The 25,990-nt window shown below is 47.2% G+C and overlaps 1 protein-coding gene and 1 long non-coding RNA gene across 5 annotated transcripts in view; one reads left to right on the top strand and one right to left on the bottom strand.

Moving 5' to 3' along the window:
- Positions 1–12,894: 12,894 nt before the first annotated feature.
- Positions 12,895–20,009, bottom strand: LOC132653769 (uncharacterized). Of its 2 annotated transcripts, none has more exons than XR_009591632.1 (3): positions 19,787–20,009; positions 19,075–19,194; positions 12,895–12,959 (listed from the first exon to the last, which is right to left on the bottom strand). It is a non-coding gene; the product is annotated as an uncharacterized LOC132653769 (long non-coding RNA). The 2 variants fall into 2 exon arrangements; XR_009591631.1 differs by having other exon boundaries at positions 19,802–19,992.
- Positions 20,010–20,052: 43 nt separating this feature from the next.
- Hm13 (histocompatibility minor 13) overlaps positions 20,053–25,990 on the top strand; it is a 39,331-nt gene continuing 33,393 nt past the window's right edge. Inside the window, exon 1 of one of the 3 annotated variants that reach the window (XM_021663234.2) lies at positions 20,053–20,355. In XM_021663234.2, the coding sequence (XP_021518909.1) occupies positions 20,173–20,355 (183 nt within the window). In that variant the 5' untranslated portion in view covers positions 20,053–20,172. The remainder of the gene's footprint in view (positions 20,356–25,990) is intronic. The other 2 variants (XM_060383070.1, XM_021663233.2) reach the window with 2 other exon arrangements.

Below are 25,990 nucleotides of genomic sequence, written 5' to 3'. Positions count from 1 at the left end.
TGGGAATCCTGTGAAGAACATTTCCTACCTTCATGTCCTGAGGTGGGCAATTTGGGGTTGATTCATCAGCCCTAAAAGGTGAGGACCCTGGTCTGCAACTCTGTAACTCTGTCAGTCTTTTCTCGTGGCTGTAATATGACTACCTCAATTCCAAGCATTCCATCTTTATACTGGTATCCCAAACAACTAGTGAGAAAGAACAATGTCAGAGCGCTCTCTCTCTCTCTCTCTCCCTCTTTTTCTCCCCTCCTCTTCCTCCTCCTCCTTCCTTTCTCCTTTCTTTTAATCAAGGGGGAAATTGTTTGCCAAGAGACTTTTGTTTATAGCTCACTGGCAAGTGAATCTTACTACCTCTAGCTGCAAGGGAAGCTGGAAATGCCACTATAGGGCAGAAGAAAACGGGAATGAGGTTGCCATATCTGCTTTGGGCCAATCCTGCTTCATCCTCTCTGTTCCAGACAAGTTGGTTTCTGTAAGGAAATGAGGGCCATTGGACAGAACTATGTTATCTGTCACAGGACTCCTTCCATGCCCCCTCCCTCCTCGCTGGAGGTATCTCCCACTAACACCCACCTCCGTATATCCTGTAAAAATGTTTGGCCTTTTTTTTTTTTCATTTCTTCCACATTGCCAGAACTGCAGTGTTGTTCTCTGATGTGGAATCAAGAAGGAATTCTGATCTCATTTAGCTAGAGGACCCGTGTCCGGCAGCCTGCAACTCCCCTGTAACATCTCCCAGGGATCCAGTGCCTCTGGACTCTGTAGGCAGCTGTGCTTGCACGTACACACCCATGCCCCACACACATATTAAACATAATAACAAGTAAGTATGTTCAAAGTAGAGGAGAGAACTGACTCCACACAGTTGTTTTCTGGTCTCCACACAGGCACTGTGCCACACTGGTCAAGCCTTCCATGTACCTGATAATTACGTACCTTCTTTTAACATTCATGCTGAGGAGCATTGAAATCTCCAACAATTGCCACTGGTTGTTTTTCTATTTCTCTTTTCTGTTTGTCAGTATTTTTCTTTACCGTGTTCTTTTTCATGACTGAGAAATATTTCACAGTATGGACACACAGTAACATACATTGTCCACTGACAGACTTCTGGGCTGGTTGAAAACGTGTTGCCTGGCTGTGAATATTTTAACATGAAAGAGGGATTACCAGATCAAGCTTGGGATCCATCCAATGCATGTACATTTTATTAGTCCAACAGACACTGCTAAATTGTCCTCCAAAAGAGCTGTACCTGATACCACACCACCACCCACCTTACAGCACCAAGCCTTTTTATGGGGGACGGGTTGCTTTGTTTGCTTCCATTCTGTTAGAGAACGGGATGAAAGGCAGCTGGTAGGAAAGTGCCCCATTGCTTACATGACATTTCCCACATTGCAATAATTGGGCAATATTCCTCTCCGTGGTTGTGCTCCCCGGCTGCTAAAAGCTGGCTTGCACTATGTTTTTGTCTTTTGTTGGGGGGGGATTGGGTTTGCTGTTTTGTTTTGTTTTTTGAGACAGGGTTTGGCTGTCCTGGACTCAATTTGTAGACCAGGCTGGCCTCAGACTCACAGTGATCCGCCTGTCTCTGCCTCCCTGAATGCTGGGATCAAAGGTGTGCACCCCCTTACCTGGCTCTGGCTTGTATTTTACTGTGGACTGCTGCACTCTGTTCTCTGCCTAGCCAGAGAAGTGCTCTGCTACTGAAGAGAGCCTCGGCCAGAACAGCAAGCCTGCAGTCACCTAGCTCGGCCTGTGAGGGCCTTGTACTTAGCCAAGTGCCAGGCAAGAGATTAGAGGAGACACTTGGCCTCTGAAATGTGGGATCTGCTCAGTTTTACAAAGGAACGGAAGCGGTGTGTGCCACATACCTGTTCCTTGTACTTGTGTGGCAGGTACTTTACCAACTAAGCCATGTGGTTTGTGTGAGTGTGAGTGTGTGTGTGTGTGTGAGAGAGAGAGAGAGAGAGAGAGAGAGAGAGAGTGTGTGTGTGTTGCTGTTGTTTAGTTGGATTTGATGGTTTCTTTATTTTTTATTTATCTTTATTTTTCTTGTGCCCATGCATGTACCTGCTAATCTAAAACTCAATTTTAATTAATTAGTTAAACATTAAAAAGAGTTGGAATAGAAGTGGGGTGTGGTGGTGCACGCCATTAATCCCAGCACTCAGGAGACAGAGGCAGGTGGATCTTTGTGAGTTTGAGGACAGCCTGGTCTACAAAGCAAGTTCCAGGACAGCCAGGACAGTTACACAGAGAAACCTTGTATGAAAGAGAGAAGGAGAGAAAGGGAATGGAGAAATGGCTCAGTGGTAAAGAGCATTTGCTGTTCTTGTGGAAGGCTTGGGTTCAGTTTGCAGCACCCACGTGACAGCTCACAAGCATCCTTAACTCCAGTTCCAGAAGATCCCGGTACCTTCTTCCAACTTCCAGGGGTACCAGGTACACAGGTTGTGACACACATGCATGCAGGCAAAACACTAGTACACACCAATTAAAATAATAAGCAAACCTTTTAAAAATAAAATGGCCAGACATGATGCCACATGCCTGAAATCCAGCACTGAGATAGGAAGATGGAGAGTTTGAAGCCAGCCTAGGCTACGTAGAAAGTTCCAGCTCATTTAAGCTCTGTAGTGAGAGCCCGTCTCAAACATAGAGCTAAAAGTGCTGGCACGTATCTGTAACCCCATCACCCAGGAGGCAAAAGGATCCTGAGTTTGAAGACTAGCTTCGTTCCACAGTAAGACTCTGTCTCACAGAAGCTGATGTCACTGAGCCCTGAGAAGTAGTACAGCTACTTCATCAACGCCTTCAGCAGTAAGAGATGTGAATCTGACAGAGGAGCAGAGTGAAGACTCCAACCTTGGGCAAAGTCACAGGCAACATATAATATGAAATACAGAAAGAAATGTCTGAGATCTTGCGGGTGTGGTGGCGCACGCCTCTTCTCCCAGCACTCAGGAGGCAGAAGCAGTTGGATTTCTGAGGGTTTGAGTTTGAGGCCAGCCTGGTCTACACAGTGAGTTCCAGGACAGCCAAGCCTACAGAAAGAAACCCTCTCTCAATACTGCCCGCCCCCCAAAAATTTCTGAGTTCTAACTAAGCCTCTTTCCCAAGTAGCTCATTCTGTGTGTGTGTTTGTGTGTGTGTGTGTGTGTGTGGCTGTACATGTGTGCACAGGTATGTGATACCAAGGTCAACATGAGGTGTCCTTCCTCTGTCACTCTTCACTTTGTTTGTTTGTTTGTTTGTTTGTTTGTTTGAGACAGGGTCTCTCTACATGGCCCTATCTGTCCTGGAACTCACTCTGTAGCCCAGGCTGGCCTCGAACTCAGAGATCTGCCTGTCTCTGCCTCCCGAGTGGTGGGATTAAAGGTGTGTGCCACTACACCTGGCTTCACCTTTACTTTTTGACACAGGGTCTCTCCTGAACCTTATATTTTTGGCTAAGTTGGCCAGCCAATGAGCTTCAGGGTCTGTTCATCCCTGTCCCTACCCCAAGGCTATGGGCTATAGTCCTGTGCCTTTGTACCCAGCTTTTCATGCAGACCCTAGAGATCTGAACTCAGTTCAGATCCTTGTATGTGTGTGCCAGGTACTTTACCAACTAAGCCATGTGGTTTGTGTGTGTGAGTGTGTGTGTATGTTGCTGTTGATTGATTGCTTGGTTGGATTTGATGGTTTCTTTATTTTTCTTGTGTCCATGCATGTACCTGCTCACATATGTGGGGTGAGGTATATGTGTGCTGGGGTACATGTGCACATGAGTTTGTGAGGGCCAGAAGTTGACGTCACTTGTCTTCTGCAATCTCTCTCCACCTTATGTATTAAGGCAGGGTCCTGTCTGTCTCCATCTCCCTGAGTGCTGGAGTCCCGGTGTGCTGGCATGACTACCCACCAATGATGAAGGTCCAAATCTGGTCCTGGTACTTGCACAGCAAGCACTCCTCCCAGACTCGGGCTAGCCTCAACTTGCTCTCCCTCTGTATCCTTCTCTCAAGTGCTGGGACTACAGCCTGCAGCCACCACACGCAAGCTGAGTAGCTTATTCGTAGATTAGAACACTGAGACCCAGGGAGCAAAATGACTTCAAACCAAGTGGTGGATGAATAACAGCAGGTTGACCAAACAGCACCCCCTCTTTCTGGGTGTGGGTCACTCGAGGGAGAGGAGGCTGGAGAGCGCCAGCACAGCCAGAGGAGTCAAGAGCATGGAAAATGTCTCTTTCAGCCAATTTTCCTGAGGAAGCCTGGCGGAGGCTCAGTCTGAGAATGGAAAGTGTGCAGGGAGGAGGCGCGCCGTGTCCAGTGTCCATCCGGGAGACTGTTTTCAAAGTCCTGCTATGAAAAGCAAGGGGCAGGGACTGTTGGGCTTGCAGGGGGAAGGGCAGATCCTGGAGGCTACAGTTCTGGCATCTGCCCAGGGAGAAGCATCCAAGCTCCTGGCTTCCTCCTTGAGTTCCTGGGCCCTGCCTTTTCATGCTGTGCTCTGCCTGTTTTTCAAAATGCCAGCCATCCCTGGAACCCAGGCTGGCAAACCCAGGGAAGGTGGGACCAGAAAGAAGGAGGGTGCTTATGCTGACATCGCTACCAAGGCTGGGCCGGATGCAGCCTGATCTCTCTGACATCAGGAAGTGCAGTGCCCACGAACTCCACCACAACAGACACAGCCAGGCTGTTAGCCTAGCACTAGGATGCAAGCATGGGATCATTCTGCAGATTGGGGCCAAGCGTAGGCTGATAGAGTGCTCACCTCTGTCTAGCATTCATGAAGCCCTGACTTCGATTCCCAGCACCGTACAAACCGGATGTGGTGACATACACCAGGACTGAGCAGGCTAAAGCAGGAGGGTCATAAGTTAGAGGCCAGCCATATGTAGATAAGCAGAGGCTAGCTGAAAGAAAATGTATATGCAGTCCTGATGATTATTAATGGCTCTCTCTAGAGGGCCTAGTGCCGCTCACCTGAAACGCAATGAACACTCCTAACTCTTTGCAAGGAAGCCATACCCAGACCTCCTCACAGCCACAGAGAGGGCCTTTCCTGACATGTGAGTGCCATCAGGGCAGAAAGGATCATCAGTAAGGGTCCTTGATGCTTGTCTCACTACTTTTTTAACAACCCTTTGGTCTCCAGTTTGTTTCCCAAGCTCAATTTACAACTGGAGGGAGCTTGTACAGTCCTTAAAATATCCAGATAGGGAAACTAAAAGCACAGACAAAAAAAAAAAGCAGAGATTTCCCTCACTGCACAGAACGTCGCCCTATGCCCAGGCACTCGTACACCAGGTCCCTGTGCCTGACACCTCCTTAGGCATCACTGTACCTGCCCCCACACACACAAAACACAGTGCACTTTAGCAGTTGGTAGCAGGAAGAGGAGGGGAGGAAGAATCTGTCTCAAGGTGGAACTGATAGCCAATCATTTGTCTCTTATACCTGACAGCCATAGTCATGGCAACGGTCTCCTTGGTCGTTACAGCACAGACATGGTTGCTGTGGTAACCACCACCCAGAGCTGGCAAGTTCCTAACATGCAAGATCATAATAAAAACCCAGAAGCCAGTCAGCACCATAGCACTGACCTAAAGCCAGTTGGCGGTAAAGCCGGGCTCCCTACATCCTCACCCCAGGCTCTCTCAGCCGCCAGACTAACACACCCTCCCTGCTGTTCTGCCTGCCTGGTGCTTCCCACGTTCCTCAGGCCCCCAGTCAGGATCTCCTTCCCACGGCATCTCGCCCTTGGCTGCTAGTCAGCGGCTCATCCTCCTGGGAACAGGCTGACGTGGGCTTATCAGAGGGTGCATCGAAGGAGTTTTCAACATGAGCTGGGGCTCCCTGAAGACCAAGAGGCCTTCAATTCCCTTTGCCCTCCAAAGGAAATGGCCTCCAATGCTGGAACTCCAAGCACTGTGCTCAGAACCAGGAAGTTATCTGGGGTAGTCAGTCCCCCATATACTGTGGTTGGTGCCTGGCAGATCCTCTGGCTAGTTATAGAAAGAACGGTGGGCTGGGAGGCCAAGGCTGAGAGCCTACCCCTCTCTGAGTCTGATTCTCCTGTTTGGCTTTTAACCAAGTCCCTTCTGTCTGGGGCTCTGCTGCCTCTCCAGCAGAGAGCTAGGGATGAGGACAGAAGGACAGTGTGGTCCCCTGGGACTTCAGTATTATCAAAGGAGCTGGCAGCGGCTCAAAGAGCTGGCCTGCCATCCTGGGTTCTTTTAGAGTAATGAAACTAGGCCCGGTGGCATACGTCAGCCATCTCAGCATTGAGGATGTAGAAGGATCATGAGTTTGGCTACATAGCAAGCTTGAGCTACACAGCAAGACCCTGTCTTTAAAATTAAAAATAATGAGTGAATAGGGCTGGAGAGATAACTCAGCCTTTACGAGCACTGCCTGCTCTTTCAGAGGACCTGAGTTTGGCTCCTAGCACCCATGTCACATGGCTCACAGCCACCTGTAACTCTAGCTCCAGGGGATCTGATACCCTCTTCTGGCCTCTCCAGGCAATTGCATGCATGTGGTACACAAATATGTCCACAGGCACACGCACACAGGTAAATTAAAAACAAACAAACAAACAAAAACCCACAGTTCGCAGAATCAACTAAGCAGGGCTCAGAGGGGCTCAGAGGGGCTCACAGAAACTGGAGCAACAGTCCCGGAACCTGCATGGGACTGTGCTAGGTCCTCTGCATAGGTGCCATGGTTGTGTAGCTTGATCTTCTTGTCAGATTCCTAACAGTGGGAATGGGGATGTGTCTCTGACTCTTTTGAGACCCTGGCTTTTGAGACCCTTTTCCTCCTACTGGGTGGCCGCCTCCAGCCTTGATTACGAGGTTTGTGCCTAGCCTTATTGTAGTGTGTTATGCCGTGTTCAGTGGCTCTCCCTGGGAGGCCTGCCATTTTCTGAAGGGAAAAGGAGGAGCAGTGAATCTTGGGGGGGAGGAAGGCTGGAAAGAGTGAAGAGGGAAAACTGCGGTCAGGATGTAATGTGCGAGAGAAGAGCAAATAAAAATCAATTAATTCGTTGTAGAAAATCTTTCCAGGCAAAGAGGCACACCATTTTTAATCCTGGCACTCAAGAGGCTGAGACAAGTGGATCTGGGTGGTTTTGAGTTTGAGCCAGTCTGGTCCATACATCAAGTTCCAAGACAACCAGGCCAACACAGATAGATTCTGCCTCAAAAAGACAACAGAAAGAAAATGTGATGCTGGTGTTCAGAGCTGGAAAGATGGCTCAGCAATTAAGAGCTCTTCCAGAAGACCCAGCACCCACATAATGGATCACAGCTGTTCGTAACTCCAGTTCCAGGGCATGTAACACCTGACTTCCTCATGTGCCACACATACATACTCAAAGGCAAAACATTCATACACATAGAATAAAATAAATACATCTTTAAAATAAAATTAAACATTGAAAAAAATAAGTAAATAAATAAATAAACAACTTGTGAGAAAAACACAGTGAGATGGCTCAACGGCCAAAGCTGCTTGCCACGTAGGTATAGATACCAAAGTTCAGTCTCCAAAACCCATGTGTGTTAGTCAGGGTTCTTTAGAGGAACAGAACTTACAGAATGAATTTATAGAGGGAGGAAAAGGGGAGTTATTAGAATGGCTTACAGGCTGTGGCCCAGCTAGCCCAACAATGGCTGTCTAACAACAGAAGGTCCAAGAATCCAGGGTTTATTCAGTCCACAAGACTGGATGTGTCAGCTGGTCTTCAGAATCTACCAGAATCCTGAAGGAGTGGGCTCTCGGGCCAGTGAAGGAATGGACTTGCCAGCAAGAGCTGCCAGCAGGAGGTGTGGCCCAGATTAAAGGTGGCTCCTACAGCCTCAAAAGATCAGGATTTAAAACGGCTCTTCCGACTGCTAATGCTTTAATTAGGAAAAAGAAAATCTCTCACAGGTGTACTGGTACTTGGGTTTTAGTTAATTCCAGAGGTAGTAACGTTGACAGCCAAGAATAAGGTCACCCCATGTAGAGGTGAAAAGAGAAAACTGACTCCAAAGACTTCTCCTGTGGCCTCCACAGATGCACCATGATACCCATGACCCACACACAAAGATAGATAGATAGATAGATAGATAGATAGATAGATAGATAGATAGATAGATGATAGATTTCGTGGACTAGGGAGTTTTTACATTAGCATGTAAAAACATGTAGCTTTTGTAAAAGCTACAGCTGAGTAGTTTTTGCAAGCTTAAAGTCTGGGAACAGGAGAGATCAGGCAAACCACAGGTGACATAAAAGGATCAGTTACCAGCCCAAAGAGTGAGGACACTGTCCTGTGGACCTCAGAGACTCACCAAAAGTCTCTGGCCACCTTTAACCTGTGTGATTCTGTACCCTGAGACAGAGCTATGTAGGATGAAGAATGGAGGGCAGGATACCGAGACCACTCTGGGAAATCACCCATTTGTCATTTTAGTTAATAATTATTTAGAGCTAGAGAGATAGTTCCATGGTTAAAAACACCTGGTGCTCTTACAGAGAACCTGGATTCAGTTCCCAGCACCCCCACAGCAGCTCACAACCACCCGTAAGTGCAGTTCAAGGGGTTTTGATACCCTTTGATCTCGGGCAGCTGGCCCGAACATACATGCAAAGCAGGGTCACAATTGCTAGGTCTTTCAGATTCTCAGAGAAGCTACATGTTCCCGTTTTCACCCAGATCTAGCTGAACAAACAAAACAGCACATGAAGGTAATGGTGATGGCACAGCCATCTTGCAGGCATACAGAATCGCTGAAGATTTCTAACAGCACGCCCCACATGCTGGGAAGGAACTCTAGGAATGAGGAAGCTGTTGAAATACTCCAGCAGAGGTTGTGTGGCTTGGATTTCCCAGCAGTACTGGGCTTGACCAGGCCCAGATTTCTCTGGCTAGACTCAACCTAGAGTCAAAGGATGAACCTGGGTCTTAGAGCTGGATTGTGACTTCTCCATAGCCAAGTGTGGCCTTCCCTAGAATCCTCCTGGCAAACAACCACCCCTCCAGGGCCAAATCTGTTAACTAGCTTAGACTGCCCTCTGCTGGCAGGAGTGGACACTAACCAAGGGGAGCATGTGCCTCCAAGAGAAAGAGCTCCAGAGAGACAGACATTTCGAAGGACTTCCCACCTCACTCAGAGCTAGTTCACTGTCCCATACATCATGTCTGAAGCCCAGAGTCCAGGCAGGTAAGATGGCATGCACCTGCAATTCCAAAACTCAAGAGGCTGAAGCAAGAGATCAAGGGTTCAGGGCTAGCCAGAGCGACACAGCAAGACCCTGGAGGATGAGGAGAGTCTGTGACACATTCTGTTCTCACTCACGCTTCCTTGGGGGACTCATTTCATCCGAGTTTACTTCTTTTTTTACTTTTATGTTTTAAATATTTATATTTTTATTTTGTGTAGAGGAGTGCTTTGCCTGCGCGTATGTATGTGCCCAGCATGGATACCAGTGCCCAGAAAAGCCAGAAAAAGTCAGATCTCTGGAACTGGAGCTGCAGAAAGTTTTAAGCCATCATGTGAGTGCAGGGAATTGAACCCAACTCTTGCAGGTCCTCTGCAAGAGCTGAAAGCATCCTTAGTGCTCTTCTGTCTCACCAGCCCTGAGATTCTTCATTTAGGTGTACGTGTGTGCGTGCCTGCGTCTGTGTGTGTGTGTGTGTGTGTGTGTGTGTTCCTGCCTGAGTTTTGAGCACCACATGTGTGCAGATGCCTGCAGAGGCCAAAAGAGGGCATCAGGTTCCCTAGAATTGAAGTTACAGGCGGCTGTGGGCCAGCGCGCAAGTGCTAGCCGCCAATCCTGGGTAAGCAGCAATACTCTTAACTGCTGAGCCATATCTCCGGCCCTGCTCTACTTTCTAAGTAGAATTCTAGCAGGAAATTTCACCTTCATTTTTTTCCTACCTGTATCTTGCGTCCATTATGCCTTATATCTGGCCCTGCCACCATATCTTTCATTTGTTTTTTATTTTTTCATTTATTCATTCATTCACTCTCACGACGATCCTGGCCAATGCATTTCCCATGGGGCAGAACACACATAGTTCCCTCTCATCCCAAAATCCCTTCTCCTCTGTGTCTAGCTCCTCATACCACTTAAAGAAAGGAAGCACTGTGGTGCTCAGGCACCTTCCACCAGGAAACTAGGTATGTGGGGAAAACTGTAGGAAGTCTTAGAATCAAGGTGTCATGAACAAGGCATCCCTACACACACACACACACACACACACACACACACCAGGGAATGCCCCCACTCTTGGTGGAGCCTGCCTCAGGGCATCTCACTGATTCCTCTCTGCCTAAGTAGCTCAGTCTTTTCTCCCCTCCACTCCCCCCTCTCCACAAATTCCTGTTCACTTCTCCTATAAGACAGTTGCCATGTCGGCCCTGCCAGCCAGGGCACTCAGGGTCTCCCCTCCCTCCAGCAAGTTGCCAAAGAATCTTCCCATACACAGTTCCCTCCCCAGGAAAAGCACCAGCGCCAGGAGAATGTCTGCAACCGGGTGTGTAGGAGGCTAACAGAACATGACTAACACATCGTCATTCTGAGGCAGGCTAGAGAGATGGGGAAATTAAGGGAACAGAGGAAGGAAAAAGATCTCCTCCCTCCAGAGGCTGAGGAAGCCTCTCACCAGCTGAGAAGCAAGAATTCTCAAGCAATTTGCATTTTCCGGGAAGGCTGACAGCACAGAGACAATATCCCTTTCCTAGAGAGATGTTTCAAATGAAAATGGTAAAATAAAGAGCATTCCTTGAATCCCAGCACTCAGGAGGCCGAAGCAGGATCTCTGTGAGTTCAAGGCCATCCTGGTCTACACAGATAGTACTAGACTGCTCAGGGCTACATATTAAAACTCTGACTCAAAAGAAACAAAAAGAATTTTTTTTTAAGTTAAAATAGCAAAGGACCATGCTTAAGGCCTAAGCATATATGACCAAGTATGGTCATTCTCTTTTCCTAGCTACAAACCTGAAGCCTTGGAACCTGACAAGAAAAACTATGAATTCCACTCACAGTAAAAGACATACTTTAACTCCTTTTCAAACTGCATGATTTGTGGTTTTGAGGCAGGATGGAAAGGCAATGAATGGGGAAGCAAAGGGGCCCTCCATCCCCTGCTCTGATTTGCCTTTCCTGATGACAGTCAGGAGACTCCAGACACCACTAAGAAAGCCAACTGCCAGCAGAAATTATGCTTTCCTTATGTCTTCCTAAAGACAGACACCTTGACCAAAATGCCCAAGACAACAGACTGTGTTACCTGGGATCAGAAGGATGTACAACACCCCCCCCCAATCTAAACAACAGCCCTATGCATCGCCTTAAAACTGTGTTTACAAAAAGAAAGCCTCTGGCCTTTGACTCTTGTTGAAAATTAGTAGAACCTAAAAGCACCTGCACACCCATCACACCCACAGTGACAAACCGCCGGCTCCTTCCTCACACTTGGGTAATCGTTGTCTAACCCTCCTGCCTGGAATCGATGCTGTCACCTCTTCTAATAAACTCCAACTCTGTCTCACACTGGCTTGTTCTGAAATCCTTTGTCTGCAGTGAGTGTGGGCAGGAATCCACTTTCCATCAGCAGAGGTCTCTGAAAAGAACTGTTGAGGCTGCTGCCAGGGCCACCAAGGAGCTGTGTCTCCCTACCCACCACTGCTAAGATCATTCACCACATCAGCTGCTTGTAATCTGATGCAGTGCAGCTCAGAAACTTCCCCCTGAACTCATTACCAAAAAGATTAATTTTTTAATTAAAATTTTATTTTATTATTTAATTTTGCTTCTGTGGTGGGAGTATGTGTATGTAGGTGCAGATGCCAGAGGCGTCCAGAAGAGGGCAGATCCCATGAACCTGACTACAGGTCCCTTCGAGGAAGAGACTGTGGGTCCTCTGCAAGATGTGCTCTCAACCACTGATCCATCTCTCCCGATGCTAAAGAGGAAAAGGATTTTCATAGGGTTCCTTAGAGAACCTTTGAGCAATGCAACTTCAGAAGCCACCAAAATTATCTATATTGCTGCTGAGACAGTAAGCAAGACTCTCTAGAAGCTCTTGCCCACACCTGGTATAGCATCTCTTCCTCTTAACTCCCATACTTAAATCTATGTCTAAAATCTCCCTTAAAAAACTCAAGTTCTGTTTTCACTGACTCTTCCTGAAATGCTTTTCTGTATCGAATCAAGAATTCCAATAAAAGAATGCCCGCAGCTGCTGCTGCTCTGGCTGACACCTCCTCTGCAGCTGACAATTCCAGCCTCTTACGTTGGACCTGAGATGGCTGAGATCCTCCCCAACCTCAGACTCAGCCCTGTTAGACTTGCCCGTCCCAAAGGACTTCCAACTGGGCACCCTGGAAATTCCCCTGACCCTCAACTCAAAGCACAGTGTCTGACGAGTTTTTAGTAGAGGAGAATGCATACAGTAGGTGGACAAAAGCGGACAAGGGATGCAGACAGAAAGGATCCTGGCTTCATGGACACCCTGGCACCTGGGAGTTCCTGAGGCCCATCTCCAGCCCTGGCCGGTCTGTGTAAGCATTTGATTCTTCACATTCTTTTGGGAATTTAAGTGCTCCTGCATCTCTCCTCTGCTAAAATGTTTCAGTCTTGGCTTCTAGCCCTCTCAAACCAAAGCCCCAGCTCCCCACTTGCCATCCCTAGCCTCTCAGAGAACAGTGTGTTGGTTAGCTTTCATCGTGGGTTTGCCTGGATTTAGAATCACCATGAAAACGCCCCTCCGGAAAAGTCCACGAGGTCAACTCCGGAAGGTTTCAGTGGGAAGGGAAGACGCACCCTGTATGTGGGTGGCGCCATCTCATGGCCAAACCCAGACTAACTAAAAAGCAGAAAGTGGGCGGAGCCCTTCCTCACTTGCCTCTCTCTTGGAGATCAGCGATCTGCACTCCGGCCGCCATGCCTTCCCACCAGGATGGACTGTATCTGTGAGAGAGAGAAAAAAAAGCAATATAAAAGGGAACTCTAAAATGACAACTTTCTTTTTAAGTCCTCAAACATCTTTTATTTTCTTTTCTGAATTTCAGGAACAGAGAGATGAGTCTATGTTTCTTTCCTTTTTGAGACAAGGCCTCATTGTGTAGCCCTGGCTGGCCTGTAACTTACTGTATGTAATCCAGGCTGGCCTCAAACTCAGAGATGACCTGTCTCTGCAGGGAGCCGTCTGCAGGACATAAACAGCAGGGGAAGAAAACTACAGTGGACATTTTCCGCACACACTTGAACAGTCAGGCCCGTGGAAGGCTTTGCCATCTCTCTGTGCCTCCTTTGAGAAAGGCCTTTCCACTCCCACGGGGCTGAGCACTGGGCCCGAGCCATGGCCGCACCCGCATATTCACTTAGGGCTCCACTCGCTCTCCACACAGGATGCACGTATGACACTCTCAAAGGATCAAAACAAACATGGTGATTCTTTTTAAAACTCGGGGCTAGGGATATAGCTCAGTTACCATAGTGTTCACCTAGCGTGTACAAAGCCCTGGATTCAGTGCTCGGCCCTGAATTAAACTGGATCTGGTGGTCCGTGATTCAGCAGTCTGGAGGTGGGATCAGAAGCTCAGGGTCCCCCTCAGCCCAGGTGACATTAGATTATATCAAAAAAACAAAGCAAGCAAACAAAAAATCCTTCCTGGGTACATCTGTACACAAACCCAGAACAAATACGAGATGCTCCGAGGGGCAGGGAAATGTGTTGTTGTTGTTTTATTTTGCTTTGCTTTGCTTTGCTTTAGTTGTTTTGTTTTGTTTTGTTTTGTTTTGTTTTGTTTTTGAGACAGGGTCTTACTGTGTAGCTCTGGGTGTCTTGGAACTCATTATGTAGGCTGGCCTGGCCTCAAACTCAGAGAACTGCTAGCCTCTGCCTCCCAAGTACTAGAATTAAAGACATATGCCACCACTCCAAGTTTCAGAAGGTTTTACTGTTTCTTTTACATTCCAGTGACAATGCTGGCTCCACTCTGCTAGGAGTGTGCAAGGCTGTGGAACTGAAAATCAAGTCACTACGAGGAAAAACAGATCCATCCATTTCTATACAAATAGTTGCTACACGCCTTTATAGGTCCTACAGGATTGGCAGATGCAACAGCAGATACTTGTGTAGAAACTTACAGGCAGCTAGCCTGGTCTCACAGGATCAAAGCTACCAGGTTGGCTGAAGGATGGCTCTGCCTGAAAGACTAATTCCTGACCAAGTAAACCATCCTTGAGAACATAAGGACAGAGCAGGCTGCCTACAGACAGGGAGCGCTCTTCTCTCTTCATGGGAGCCGCCTGAAGGCGGCTCTCCTGGAGACAGAACACCTGGAAACAGTAGCCTGGTATAGCCCATTTCTCAGGCTCCAGAGTGAAACCTGAATCCAGTTCAGTTCAGCTGGGGACCCCACTGTGAACCCCAGGGCCCTAACAACAGCTTTATCACACAGGAGAGTGCACCTTAATGCAGAAGTGCTATTTCTAATTCCTGTAACCCATGACTAATTCTTTTATTTTACCTCTCTTTGAGAGTCGCATCGTCTTAAAACTCTAATTCCAAGGTATCTGACACCTTCTTCTGGCTCATAGGACACCCAAATACACGTAGCATACAGATACATACATCTACCCATAGATAGAAATTTTAATCAAAATTTTAATTTAACTATTAAAAAGATCCATCAAACTTTACTCAACATTCTATCTTTGCACCATTCTCTGAGAAATGAAAGAGATTGGCTTTAATCAGACTGAATCTCATATTTGCTGGTTTGAGACAGAGTCTTTCTATGTAGTCCTTGTTAGCCTGGAACCCTCCAAGTAAACCAGGCTAGCCTCAGACGTACAGAGATTTTGCTGCTTAGAATGCTGGCGTTACAGGCACAAGTCACAAACCTAGCTAAGACTGAAATTATTTTAGATTTATTTATTTTAGGTGTACCACTGACTGCCTGCATGTATGTATTGAACCACATTCATGCCTGTTGCCTGAGGAGGTGAGATGTGGGCATCAGTACCCCTGGAACTAGCCTTATGAATGGTTAGAAGCCACTAATGTTGGTGCTAAGAACCACACTCCTGCCCTCTATGAAAACAAAGTGCTCTTAGTTCATAGCATCACAAGATGGATTTTTTTTTTTTTATGAGGGAGAGGAGCTGGGTCGCTGTCGTTCTGTGGTTGGTTTTTGTTTTTGTTTCTGGGACAAGGTCTCATTATATAGCCGTCGCTGGCCTCAAACTCACAGAGAGGCAGCTGCCTCTGCCTCTCTGCCTCTCTGTGCTACAATTAAAGTCATGTACGACCAAGCCTGGTTTCCAAGACTGAATTACTTAACGTGCATGAACTAACTGCTCTTTAAGGCAAACAAAGAATGACAACATGGCACCATTCTAGCAATCAAATAACCATAAAAATGGCATCAGTTCAAAGATGTACATCTCTAGACAGCAGATGAGTAATTAGAACACGATGTGATGATATTTTAGCAAGAACAAGACACTTAATCGGTAAAAGCAGCAGCATAGTAATTGTATTGAATATTAAAGTGTGTAGCCATAATTTCATAAGCTCTCCAAATTTATATAACGAGTTGCTTTTGAAATACTAAATTTTTGTTTGTTTGTTTCAGATAAGTGCCTAGTCAATGAGCCAACTGAAGACAACCTGAAGAATCATCCAGTTTATTTTCCTTTTTCCTTCCTTCCTTCCTTCCTTCCTTCCTTCCTTCCTTCCTTCCCTCCTTCCTTTCTCTTTCTTTCTTCCCTTCTTTCTTTCTTTTTCTGTTGGGAATTGGATACACACAAACTGGATTCCCTCTTACATATTTATTTTCAGTTTTCCTTGACAAAAACGACAGAGAATCCCTGACAGAGCTAGAGGAACTGACCCTGACCCTGGGGACTGGAGAGGCCACATTTCTGTAAGTGGCTGGGGACACTGTGTTGGCGTGCACCATAGACTGCAAAAGGCACTGCCATCCCAGCCAAGGGTGTCTCACCTGATTACAAACCTTGCCTTAAGGCCAGGTCTCAAGTTCAAGGCTGCCCTTGAACTCCTGACTCTCCGGCCACCTCTCAAGTGCTAAGATTACAGATGTGCGTCATAACCCCCAACCTTCGATTTCCCTTCTTTTTAGTCTCTCCCATCTACAATAATCTCCACTATTTCTCGTTTGAGGATGAATGTGTTGTGTAGAATATGTCTTACAGGTTCTGAATTGTTTCCACTTTGTCAGCTCTCTCCCCATAAGCAGATGCAGGCAGAACATGTGTGGCTCGTTTGGCACTACCTAGATGATATGCCCACACTTTACTGCATCTTGTCACTTTGTTCCTGTATAGGTGGTAGGCTGGATGGTTTCGTGGGGACCACGCTGCTGGAAGGACATGTTTGTCTTTGTAATTGCTTAGTAGTAAGTCATCTGTAGGGTGACATGGTAAGGCTCTGTGAGTATGCTGTTCCTCAACTATCTGCCCCCCAAATGTGTTTATGAGCAATGATGATCCTTGCTAGCTATTATATGAAATAAAAGTACATTTAAAAGGGCTGGAGAGATGGCTCAGAGGTTGAGAGCACTGGCTGCTCTTCCAGAGGTCCTGAGTTCAATTCCCAGTAAACCACATGATGGCTCACAACCATCTATAATGAGATCTGGTGCGCTATTCTGGCATTCAGGTGTACATGCACACAGAACAATGTATACACAATAAAATACATAAATCTACTTTTTTTTTAAGTACATTTAAATACATTGAACAGGGCATGAAAGAATCTGTGTATATGTAGGTAAACATGTATAAGGAACAAAGAGATCTGTTCTTCAGAGAGGAATGAGGTGTGGTTAGAAAATTCTTTGAAATAAATGTCTGGTAATTTAACCACCCAAGACTTTAAACTCTTGACCTCAACCACATGTCTCCTAAGGAAGTAATCCCACATAGGAGCACTCTCCCTCTGACTTCCTCTCCACTGTCTCTAAAGAACAGCAAGACAGCATCTCCAAGCCAGGAACCGAACCCCCCAGCACAAGCCTCAACAGTGGCCTTCTGAACCTGGTTCAGTCTTGGGCTTTCTGGCTTGGCTCACAACTTCCTATCCAGAAGGGTGATGGGAGAGGCCTCACTGAATCCAGGGTTTAGCCCAACAGGAATCAAAACTGTCTTAGTCTGCTGTATAACAGAGACAAGCAGATCTGTATGAGTTCCAGGCAAGCTGCACAGTAAGACCCTGTCTCAATAAGCAAAAGGAAAAAGTAAAAGTAGAACTCTCTCTAATTTCCATTCCTGAGCTCTCAGATGAAGAGTCTCCAAAACACTATGCCTGACTCCAGCTCAACAGTGTGTGATGAAATTATCGATACCTGGGCTCACAAAAGCTCATTAGCCTTCTGGGTAGCTTGGCTGTGGAAGCTTTGAAGGCCTACAGACCTAAAACCAAGGCCCCACTCTTCCATGTTCAACTTTGTGACCTGGATGAGCAGCTTTGTCTCTCTGAAACTCCGTTTTCTCAACTGTCAAATAGGACAAATCACTCCATGCTGATATTACTGTGATAAAACACACACACACACACACACACACACACACACACAAAATCCAGTACCTAGTATGAATTACCTTCTAAACCTGAAGTAGGCTGTGTGATTTTTTTTTCCGTCCATACTTTCTGTCAAGATACTAAATCTCCATTTCAAATTCACATTTTTGCCTACTCTGCCCATGGAGTTGAGCTTTGTAAATGTCTCTTTTTCGTCAGCCATTGTGTATTAAGCCTCTTTGGTAGCATTTACTAGATTCATACTGAACGACAGGAGATCTTCCAAGTTTCAGGCTGACTTCAATGAGGTCCGCACTGTCTCCAACGCTAGGCTCCTGAAAGACATGACTTTCTCTTTTGCTCTCACCGCCTGCCTTGACTAAGGCCACTCAGCATCACCAGGAGCCACAAGAGATGTTCTATTTGTGTGAAAGAAGCATCTTAAAACTCAAATGAGATAATCATTGCCTTATTCATTGAGTAGAGTCAGGTAAAGTGGCACATGACTGCAGTGCCAGCATTTAGAAGCCTGAGGCAAAAGAGCCACATTTTCGAGGTCAGCCTGGAGTCTCCAGAACGCCGCTCCTGACACATACACACCATGTTACACACTATCCCAGGTGCTTAAAACTCAGCAGCGGATATTAGTGACCTTGTTTCTGCTTTTATACGCTGTACCATTTAGCAGAGAAAATAGATATTAACAGGATACATATATGTACATATACATAACACCCTAAACTATCCTCTACCTGGAATTCTTAGCCTTGCTCTGTCACCCCATTTTCTTTCAACATCAGGCTTCCTCCTTGCCGTGGGTTCCCTCCTTTCACTCACTGCCTAGCCCTGTATATGTTTCATTTCTAGCAACTAGAATCCCACAACTGGGCAGAACACCACTTCCATGTTAGATGTGTAATTTGTGATTTGTTTCATGAATTGGTAAATCAATATATGTGTTTATAAACTCAAGAAAAGGTCTAGAATGATCCTCAAGGGGCCTAAAGTTATAGCTCAGCTGGTAGGGTGCATGCCTAGCACGAAGGAGGGCTTAGGTTCAATCCTCAACATTGCACATTCAAAGAATAGTGGTGCACACCTATAATCCTAGAGCTGGGGAGTTTGACAGAAGAAGGTCAGAAGTTGAAGGTCATCCTCAACTACTTACAAAGTTTGGGGACAGCCTGGGCTACATGAAATTATGTTTTAAAAAATGATGCACAAGACACTATTAAGATTGGCTGCCTTGGGGTGTGGGGGCTGGCTCTGACATGGACTGCTTTTTTATCACTTCTCCCTACTAAGGCTGCCTCACCAGGCCACAGGGGAAGAGGATTCAATCAGTCCTGATTCGACTTGGTTGGGGGGAGCTCCCCTTTTCTGAGGAGTAGGGGAGGGGGAGGAGGAAGAGGGACAGAGGATAGGACCAGGAGGAAAGAAGGAAGGGGGCTAGAATGGGGGTGCGAAGGGAATACGTACGTACATACATACATACATCAATGACTTTATTTTAAAAATAAAAAGATTGGCTACCTTGAGGTTGGACAGATGGCCCAGCAGTGAAAAGCACTGTCTGCACTTCCAGGACCCCCATGAAGGCTCACAACTGTATGTTACTCCAGTGCCAGAGGATCTGACTTCCTCTTCTGGCCTCTACAATCACCAGGCACCAGGAATGAAAATGGTACACAGATAAACAAAAACAAAATCCATATAAATAAAATAAAAACTAAGAGTGGCTACCTTTAAGAAAGAATCTTGCTTTCAAATCCCCTGTTGTAGTGTTGGATTATTGTCATGTGCATTTATAAAGCTTCCTGTTTTTAAAAACATACTAAAAGTAGCCTAAATAGTTCTTTCCAGTTATGATTAAGAGCCACAGAGTTTATAAACTGCATGGGGTTATGGAATGGTAGGTTTATTATTGACTGGCACATAATAAGCATTTGCAAACCTTTTACACACCCTCCCTCTTTTGCTTTATTTATCTTATCTGCATTAGCATGGTTTATAACTCATACCTATGTACAGACATCTTTACATTTTAAAGCTATTCTAAAAGATATAGTTTAGACTTTATAATTTATTTTGTTCATTTTACTCTCTTTCTGCCTTCTCCCTCTCAACTCCCACACTACAATGTGAGCTTCGTGAGTGCGAGGACAAACCTTGGCTTGTTCACCTCAGTGTCCTTAGATCCTAGGAGAGTGACAAAAAAAAAAAAAATTAAGGCACAAATGAACACCTGAGCATTGCGTACATGACTTCTTGGATGAAGGATGAGGACTTGTGGAGAGCTGGAGAGCCTGGCACTGAAGAAATCGCCTAAGGAATGGATCATCAAATCTCAGGATGGATTACACCCGCAGTGGTCCAGAGCCCCTTTATGGGTCGGCCGCGGGTTACTTAGCAACAAGCCGCCCCTCCCTCAGCGCCGCTAGAGGGCGAGCCGGCGCAGGGTAGCATGAACGCGCGCGCGTTCGCGGCGCGGCGCGGCGCGGAAAGGCGGGGGAGGCACGTCACTTCCTGTTTCTTTAGGGGAACGTGGCTTTCCCCGCAGTGCCTCTCCTTCCATCTGCCTTCGTGCTGCGGCGGCCGGAGCTGGAGTAGGAGCCTGAGCACAGCCTCGCCATGGATTCGGCCCTCAGCGACCCGCACAACGGCAGCGCCGAGGCAGGCAGCACGACCAACGGCACGACGCGGCCGCCCTCTACGCCCGAAGGCATCGCGCTGGCCTATGGCAGTCTCCTGCTCATGGCGCTGCTGCCCATCTTCTTCGGTGCCCTGCGCTCAGTGCGCTGCGCCCGCGGCAAGGTAGGGTCGGGGCGAGAGCGGGCTCCTTCCACTTCCATCCCGGCCACGGCCCCCAGGGACTGTCCACTCAGACCTGCCCTCCGGAGTCACTCACCCGGGCATCGAGCACCATTCCCTCCTCCAGCGTTCACATCAGTGGCCAGCCTTTGGTGTTCCAGGATCTGGCCACTCCCAGAAACGGGAATTAGCATTTTCCTCCGATAGCGACCCTCAGACACACCCTACCACATCCCCTCCCTCAGGCCCCCTACTTCTTGTCACAGCTGAGAAAACTGTCTGCCGGATCCCAGACACAAAGGCAGGCGCTGACTCCTCTGAGCCTTCTGGGCCCAGCCCCACCTGATGCTATGGCTAATCAGCCTCCAGGTGTTTAAACCTCACTAGGGGCAGTCACCCCATGAAATGGCTTGGGTCCTATGAAACACAGCCAGAGTGTTCTTAAAGGTATGGCACTGAACGGCACCATCTTTTGTCATCCTGCTAGGAGCCATGCCTGGTCACACCCACAGTTAATTGTAGCATCCAGGTCCATCCCTAGGCCCTGATTTCTGCCTTCCTGGAATCACAGCTCCGTGTGTACCCATCAGGAACTCCTAGATGAGACCCTTCTCCCTGCTTTAAAAGCAAAACCCAGGGGCGGGGAGGTTAAAGCGCAGCTGTTAAAGGCCCTTGCCACCAAGCCTGATGACTTTAGTTAAATTCCAGAGATGCAGATGGTGGAAGGAGAAACCCCAACTACTGCATGATATTTTCTGACCTCGCCATGATCACGCTAAATAAGTAAATGTAAAAAGAATTTTTTAAAATAAAATGGAAGCCCAGCACTCAGGGAGCCGAAGCAGGAGAATGAAAAATTCTAGGGCAGCTAGGGTACAGAGAGAGACCCCGTTGCCCAGGGGGAAGAGGGGTGTGCTGTAGGGTTGGGGGGATAGAGCACCAGTTAGACTTGTCTTTTGTTCAATATTTGGAACCAGTTCCGGCCATCCAGCTTTTTGAAATGTGGTACCTTGGTTCTCCCAGGGTTAGACTTCTTTGGTTGATTTCTTCTCCCTACTTCACACCCAGCCTTGGATCTACCCAAGCTAAAGCCCAGATACTGACTACATCAAAGTAACCTTTCTCCCCAAGCCCCGTTAAGACAAGTCCCTTTGCAAATTGAGCCTATTTGCTGAATAATAGCCACTGTTGAACTCACAGTTAATGTGACTGGGGCTTAGCCTATCCTTGGCCTTTCCTGACACCTGTCTCTGGATATCCAGGGGAACTCCAGGACCTTCCACCCCCTCTTCAAATCTCTCCTGCCCTGTATTAAGCCTCTGTAACCCATAGAAACTAACAGCTCCCTTCCTGGCTCCTCTCTCCAACAGCCTCACAATGTTCAGCTCCTCGCTGCTCCTCCCCCACCACACCTGAAGGTGGCCCGGAGAGGAAGCTGCCTTACCCAGAGAGGGCAGCTGGCACTTTTGAAACTGCTTCAGTACAGATTCTCAAAACACCGCAAGTGGCTGAGGGCACACCACCTCCTGTCTGAGAACAGGAAACCTACTGCTGGCTCTTTCTGGGCAGATAGAGAGTACCCAGTCTGGACTCCCGCTGAAAGCCTAGGTGGGACCCATTTTCTGTGTTCCTCTGCCTCTTCTAAGCAGATTTCGAGTGTCCTTAGCCTCCCCTGGTCTGGTCAGGCAGATACTTGGTGCCAAGGCAAGTTTCCGAAACACAGAATAGGACAAAAGAGATGCAGGAGAGCATAGTCTGGGACTGAGCAGCCCCTAGCCTGAGATTCTCCTTGGTGCCTTCTGCACATGGACTACTCTTTGCAGAAAATACCTTCCGTGCGGCAGTGCTTCTTGGAGTCAAGCTGTTATTGGGTGTGAGGGATGCCACATAGATGAGCAGGTCAGAACCCTGTTACTGTGTAGTTCAGGAAGATAGGTAAGGCAAGCTTATAATGAGGTGTGTGTGACATACAGCAGGTGCCACAGTGGGCTGTGGAGACAGGCAGAGCAGGGAGGCACCTGCCTGGGTGAGATGGAGTACTACAGCCAGGAGAGGGCATTCTTAAGCTTTGGAAAGCAAGACAGGTACCAAAGCAAGAAGGAAAGAGGCACTTCAGGAAATAGCAGGTGACTTGGTGTAGCTAGAGCAGAGGGTATGTATGGATAGGAAAAAAGGGAGCCAAAAAAAAAGCTGGAGAGATGGCTCAGGGATTAAGAGCATTGGCTTACCTTCCAGAGGTCCTGAGTTCAATTCCCAGCAACTACATGACTCAACAGCCATCTATAATGAGATCTGGTGCTTTCTTCTGGTGCTCTGCAGGCAGAACACTGTATACATAATAAATAAAATTTAAAAAAAGAAAAAAAAAGGGAGCCATAATGTCTGTTATCTGTTCCAAGCATCGCCCACAAGAAGGCATTCTTAGAAGATTGAGACTATGAAGGACCTGCCCATTTGTTTCTGGCTTCCTGTCCCAGTAGCCAGGGTGCTCTAAGCTTATGGAACTTTACCTGCCTTGACACTCAATCAGCAGATAGAGCCAGTTTACTGTATCTTTTAGGAAAAAGAACTGACGGTCTAACCACAGTGAGAGAAGGCATCAGGTGGGCCCAGTTCTCAACCAGGCCACCATCCTGGGTGCAGATGCCTCCGAATACACACAAGGAGTGTTTGGGCCTGAGATATGAGCCAAGTGACTCCTTTGTCCACCTTGCTTGTTTAGCAAGAGAGAAGAGGTAGAGTGAGGACCCAGGAGCTTGGCACTCCCAACTGGTATTCGACACCAAGGCCTGCTGAGAGAGCACTCGAGGACAGTTCCCCTGGGGTCAACAGTGTCCATAAAAAGCAGAGCATATTGTAAAATCCTAGGCAAAAGACTGTGAAATGTGTAGAGTGTTAGGAAAAAGTCACCCTGTAGGAGTATCAGAAACCTGTGTCCCCCAGAGGGTAAATTCCAGCCAAGCAAGAGCTGACTTGGATAGTTGACAGGGCTTTCACTTACAGCAAAGAAGGATCTCTTAGCCAGCAGGCCTGGGCATCTGTGGTTAGGTCCTAGACAAGGTGCCAGGGCTGCTGGGATAAGACACAGAATGTACCATGAGCCAAATGAGTGAATTCTGCTGCGTCTCCTTTAAGAGGCAACAAGTATCTTTGCACACATGAATGAGAATTCTGCAGGCTGAGGCTAGGGGACAGTGCAAAGTATAGTGGTAGCCCAGGAGAGGGACTTGGGTGCTGTGACAAGATACGCAGGGACCCTACAGCCTTTCTGAGGAAAAGACTCCTGAAGGTAATGTAACATTTAAAATGAGTAATTAGAAAATACTGCTCATGGGTAGCAATCAAGCAGTTACTGAAACGTAAAGGAAAGCCACCTTGGAAGGGATACACACAACACCCAGCTTCTTGTGGCACTCCTGATCTAACATAGGGCCTCACACATGCTAAGTATATACTCTGCCACCAATTTATATCCGCAGCCTGCCTTCTAGGACATTTTCTATATATATATACAAATACATACCTGCTTTTGTATATACACAGTTAGGTCTGTTACTATAAAGGGGTTGTTCAGTACCTGCTGCTCTGCAGCCTGTTCTCCTTCAACAGTGTGAATTAGTCATTTTCTGGGTTACAGCTACCTTGGCCTTTTTGTAGTGAGATAGCTCCCTAGTGCACAATGCAAAAGGCCCATGGTTATATATAATATCTCCCTCCCGCCTCAGCAGCCCCTGCCAGCAGTCCCTGTAGCCTGGACCTTATTTTTCCATCCATAGAAATTGTGTTCCTTCAGACACTCAGCTGTGTCGGTACATCTGGAACGGTCTTTTGTGGGGAGGGGTTTGGGTCTTGGGTTTGTTTTTCTGAGGCTAGACCCTGCCATGTTGCTCTGGCTGGCTTGGTGCTCAGTAGCCAGCCCACTGTGGCCTCTAACTCAGCTCTCTTTCTGCCTCACCTTCCCAGGTGCTGGAACTGGAGGTGTGAGCATATGCCCACTGTACCCATATTTTGTTCAGGTCACCAGTTCTGAAAGGGCAGTACTTCCACTCTCGGGAAATGTAGATTCAGAATCAGAAATTCGGGGTGGGCCCTGAAGAATGTTTAGCTGGCCCTCCTACTAGAGATTTTGGTACACACTCAATATTTGAGAGCCACTAATTTAGAGATCTCCACAGTTTTAGTCTTTAGCCACCACAAACCATGCTGAAATCAGTATCCTTACACAATTATTATTTCATAATTTGTGTATAGGGCAAGTTTCTTGAAATCTGCTTATTGAGACAAACACTGCCTGAATCTCTCACCTTAGCTTCTATAAAATGACCTGCCTTAGAGGTTTTAGTCATTTGCTCAACTACAGGCCAGTGCGGGCTTTAGCGGGGAGGACCCTGTCATTTGATACAAGACACAAAATGGCCAGTGCAGTTGCTGAAGCCAGCTTGGGGCAGGACAACAAAGATGGGGGAAGGAGAGCTCAGGGCATTGGCCCGGAGGCAGAACAGTTGCAAAGGGTCAGTGTGGGCTAAGTGCAGGCAGGAGGTCGGGGCCTCAGTCTGGGTAGACAGTAATAAAGTGGCCCAGGAATTCCAGGATATCTTGGGGGTGTGGTCAGGAAGCAGTGTTTCCAGGGCTCTGGCTGTGCCAGTGGCTTGGAGCTGGGCATCAGGCTCCCTCTGTTGCTTTGGCTTCCATCCTGGTATCTGAATGCCCAGGATGCTGAGAGCTAAGTTTCTTCCAGCTATTTGTAAAGCTTTTCCCCTCTTCTTTTCAGTGTGCTTAGCTTAAAAATCCAAATCAAAGGTAGCAAATCCTAAAAAGTTGTAGTATTTTTGTAAATACAAATTTTTCAACCTGGTGGTGCACGCCTTTAATCCCAGCACTCAGGAAGCAGAAGCAGGTGGATCTCTGAGTTTGAGGCCAGCTTTGTCTCCAGAGGGAGTTCTAAGTTATACAGTGCTACATAGAGAAACCTTGTCTCAAAAAAAAAAAAAAAAAAAAAAAAAGGAACTGTTCAAGCTGGGCATGGTGGCACATGCCTGTAAGCCCAGCACTCAGAGAGGCAGAGGCAGGTGGATCTCTGTGAGTTCAAGGCCAGACTTCTCTACAAATTGAGTCCAGGACAGCCAAGGCTACACAGAGAAACCCTGTTTCAAAAAAAGAAAAACTGTTCAACTATTCTTTACTTCAGGATTCTGAGTCTTGGGAAGGCCACGGGCCTCCTTAGCATCATCAGTTTTCCAACAGAACTCTCCAGAAAGGAAAGTGGCTAGTAAGACGAAATGAGGCTGCCTGGGTTTGATCCCTGGTTTAGCCACTCTGTTACACCAAGCAAGATACTTGCATCTTTAAGCTCATATCCTCATGTTTAAAAGTGCCTGCTGAGGTGGGGCCTACGTACAGATCTCCAGGGACCCTGCCTGACACACAGAAAGGGCTCAGTTTCTCCTTCTGTTGTTAGATCAGATGGCAAGGCCCCCGCTCTGACTCAGCACTGCAGCGTGAGTTATTAATAAGCAGCACCCGCAGAGGAGACCAGATTCCTGTTTGGTGAAGCATCTGTCCAACCTCGGTTTCTCGTCAGATAACATGAATCCTCTTCCTGCTCTGGGTCTAGGCAGAACCGAAAAGAATTTGTGGA

Source organism: Meriones unguiculatus, chromosome 4 (genome assembly GCF_030254825.1).
Source record: "Meriones unguiculatus strain TT.TT164.6M chromosome 4, Bangor_MerUng_6.1, whole genome shotgun sequence".
Lineage (NCBI taxonomy): Eukaryota > Metazoa > Chordata > Mammalia > Rodentia > Muridae > Meriones > Meriones unguiculatus.
The sequence above is the reverse complement of the archived record's forward strand: the minus strand, read 5'-3'. Positions and strand labels throughout refer to the sequence as shown.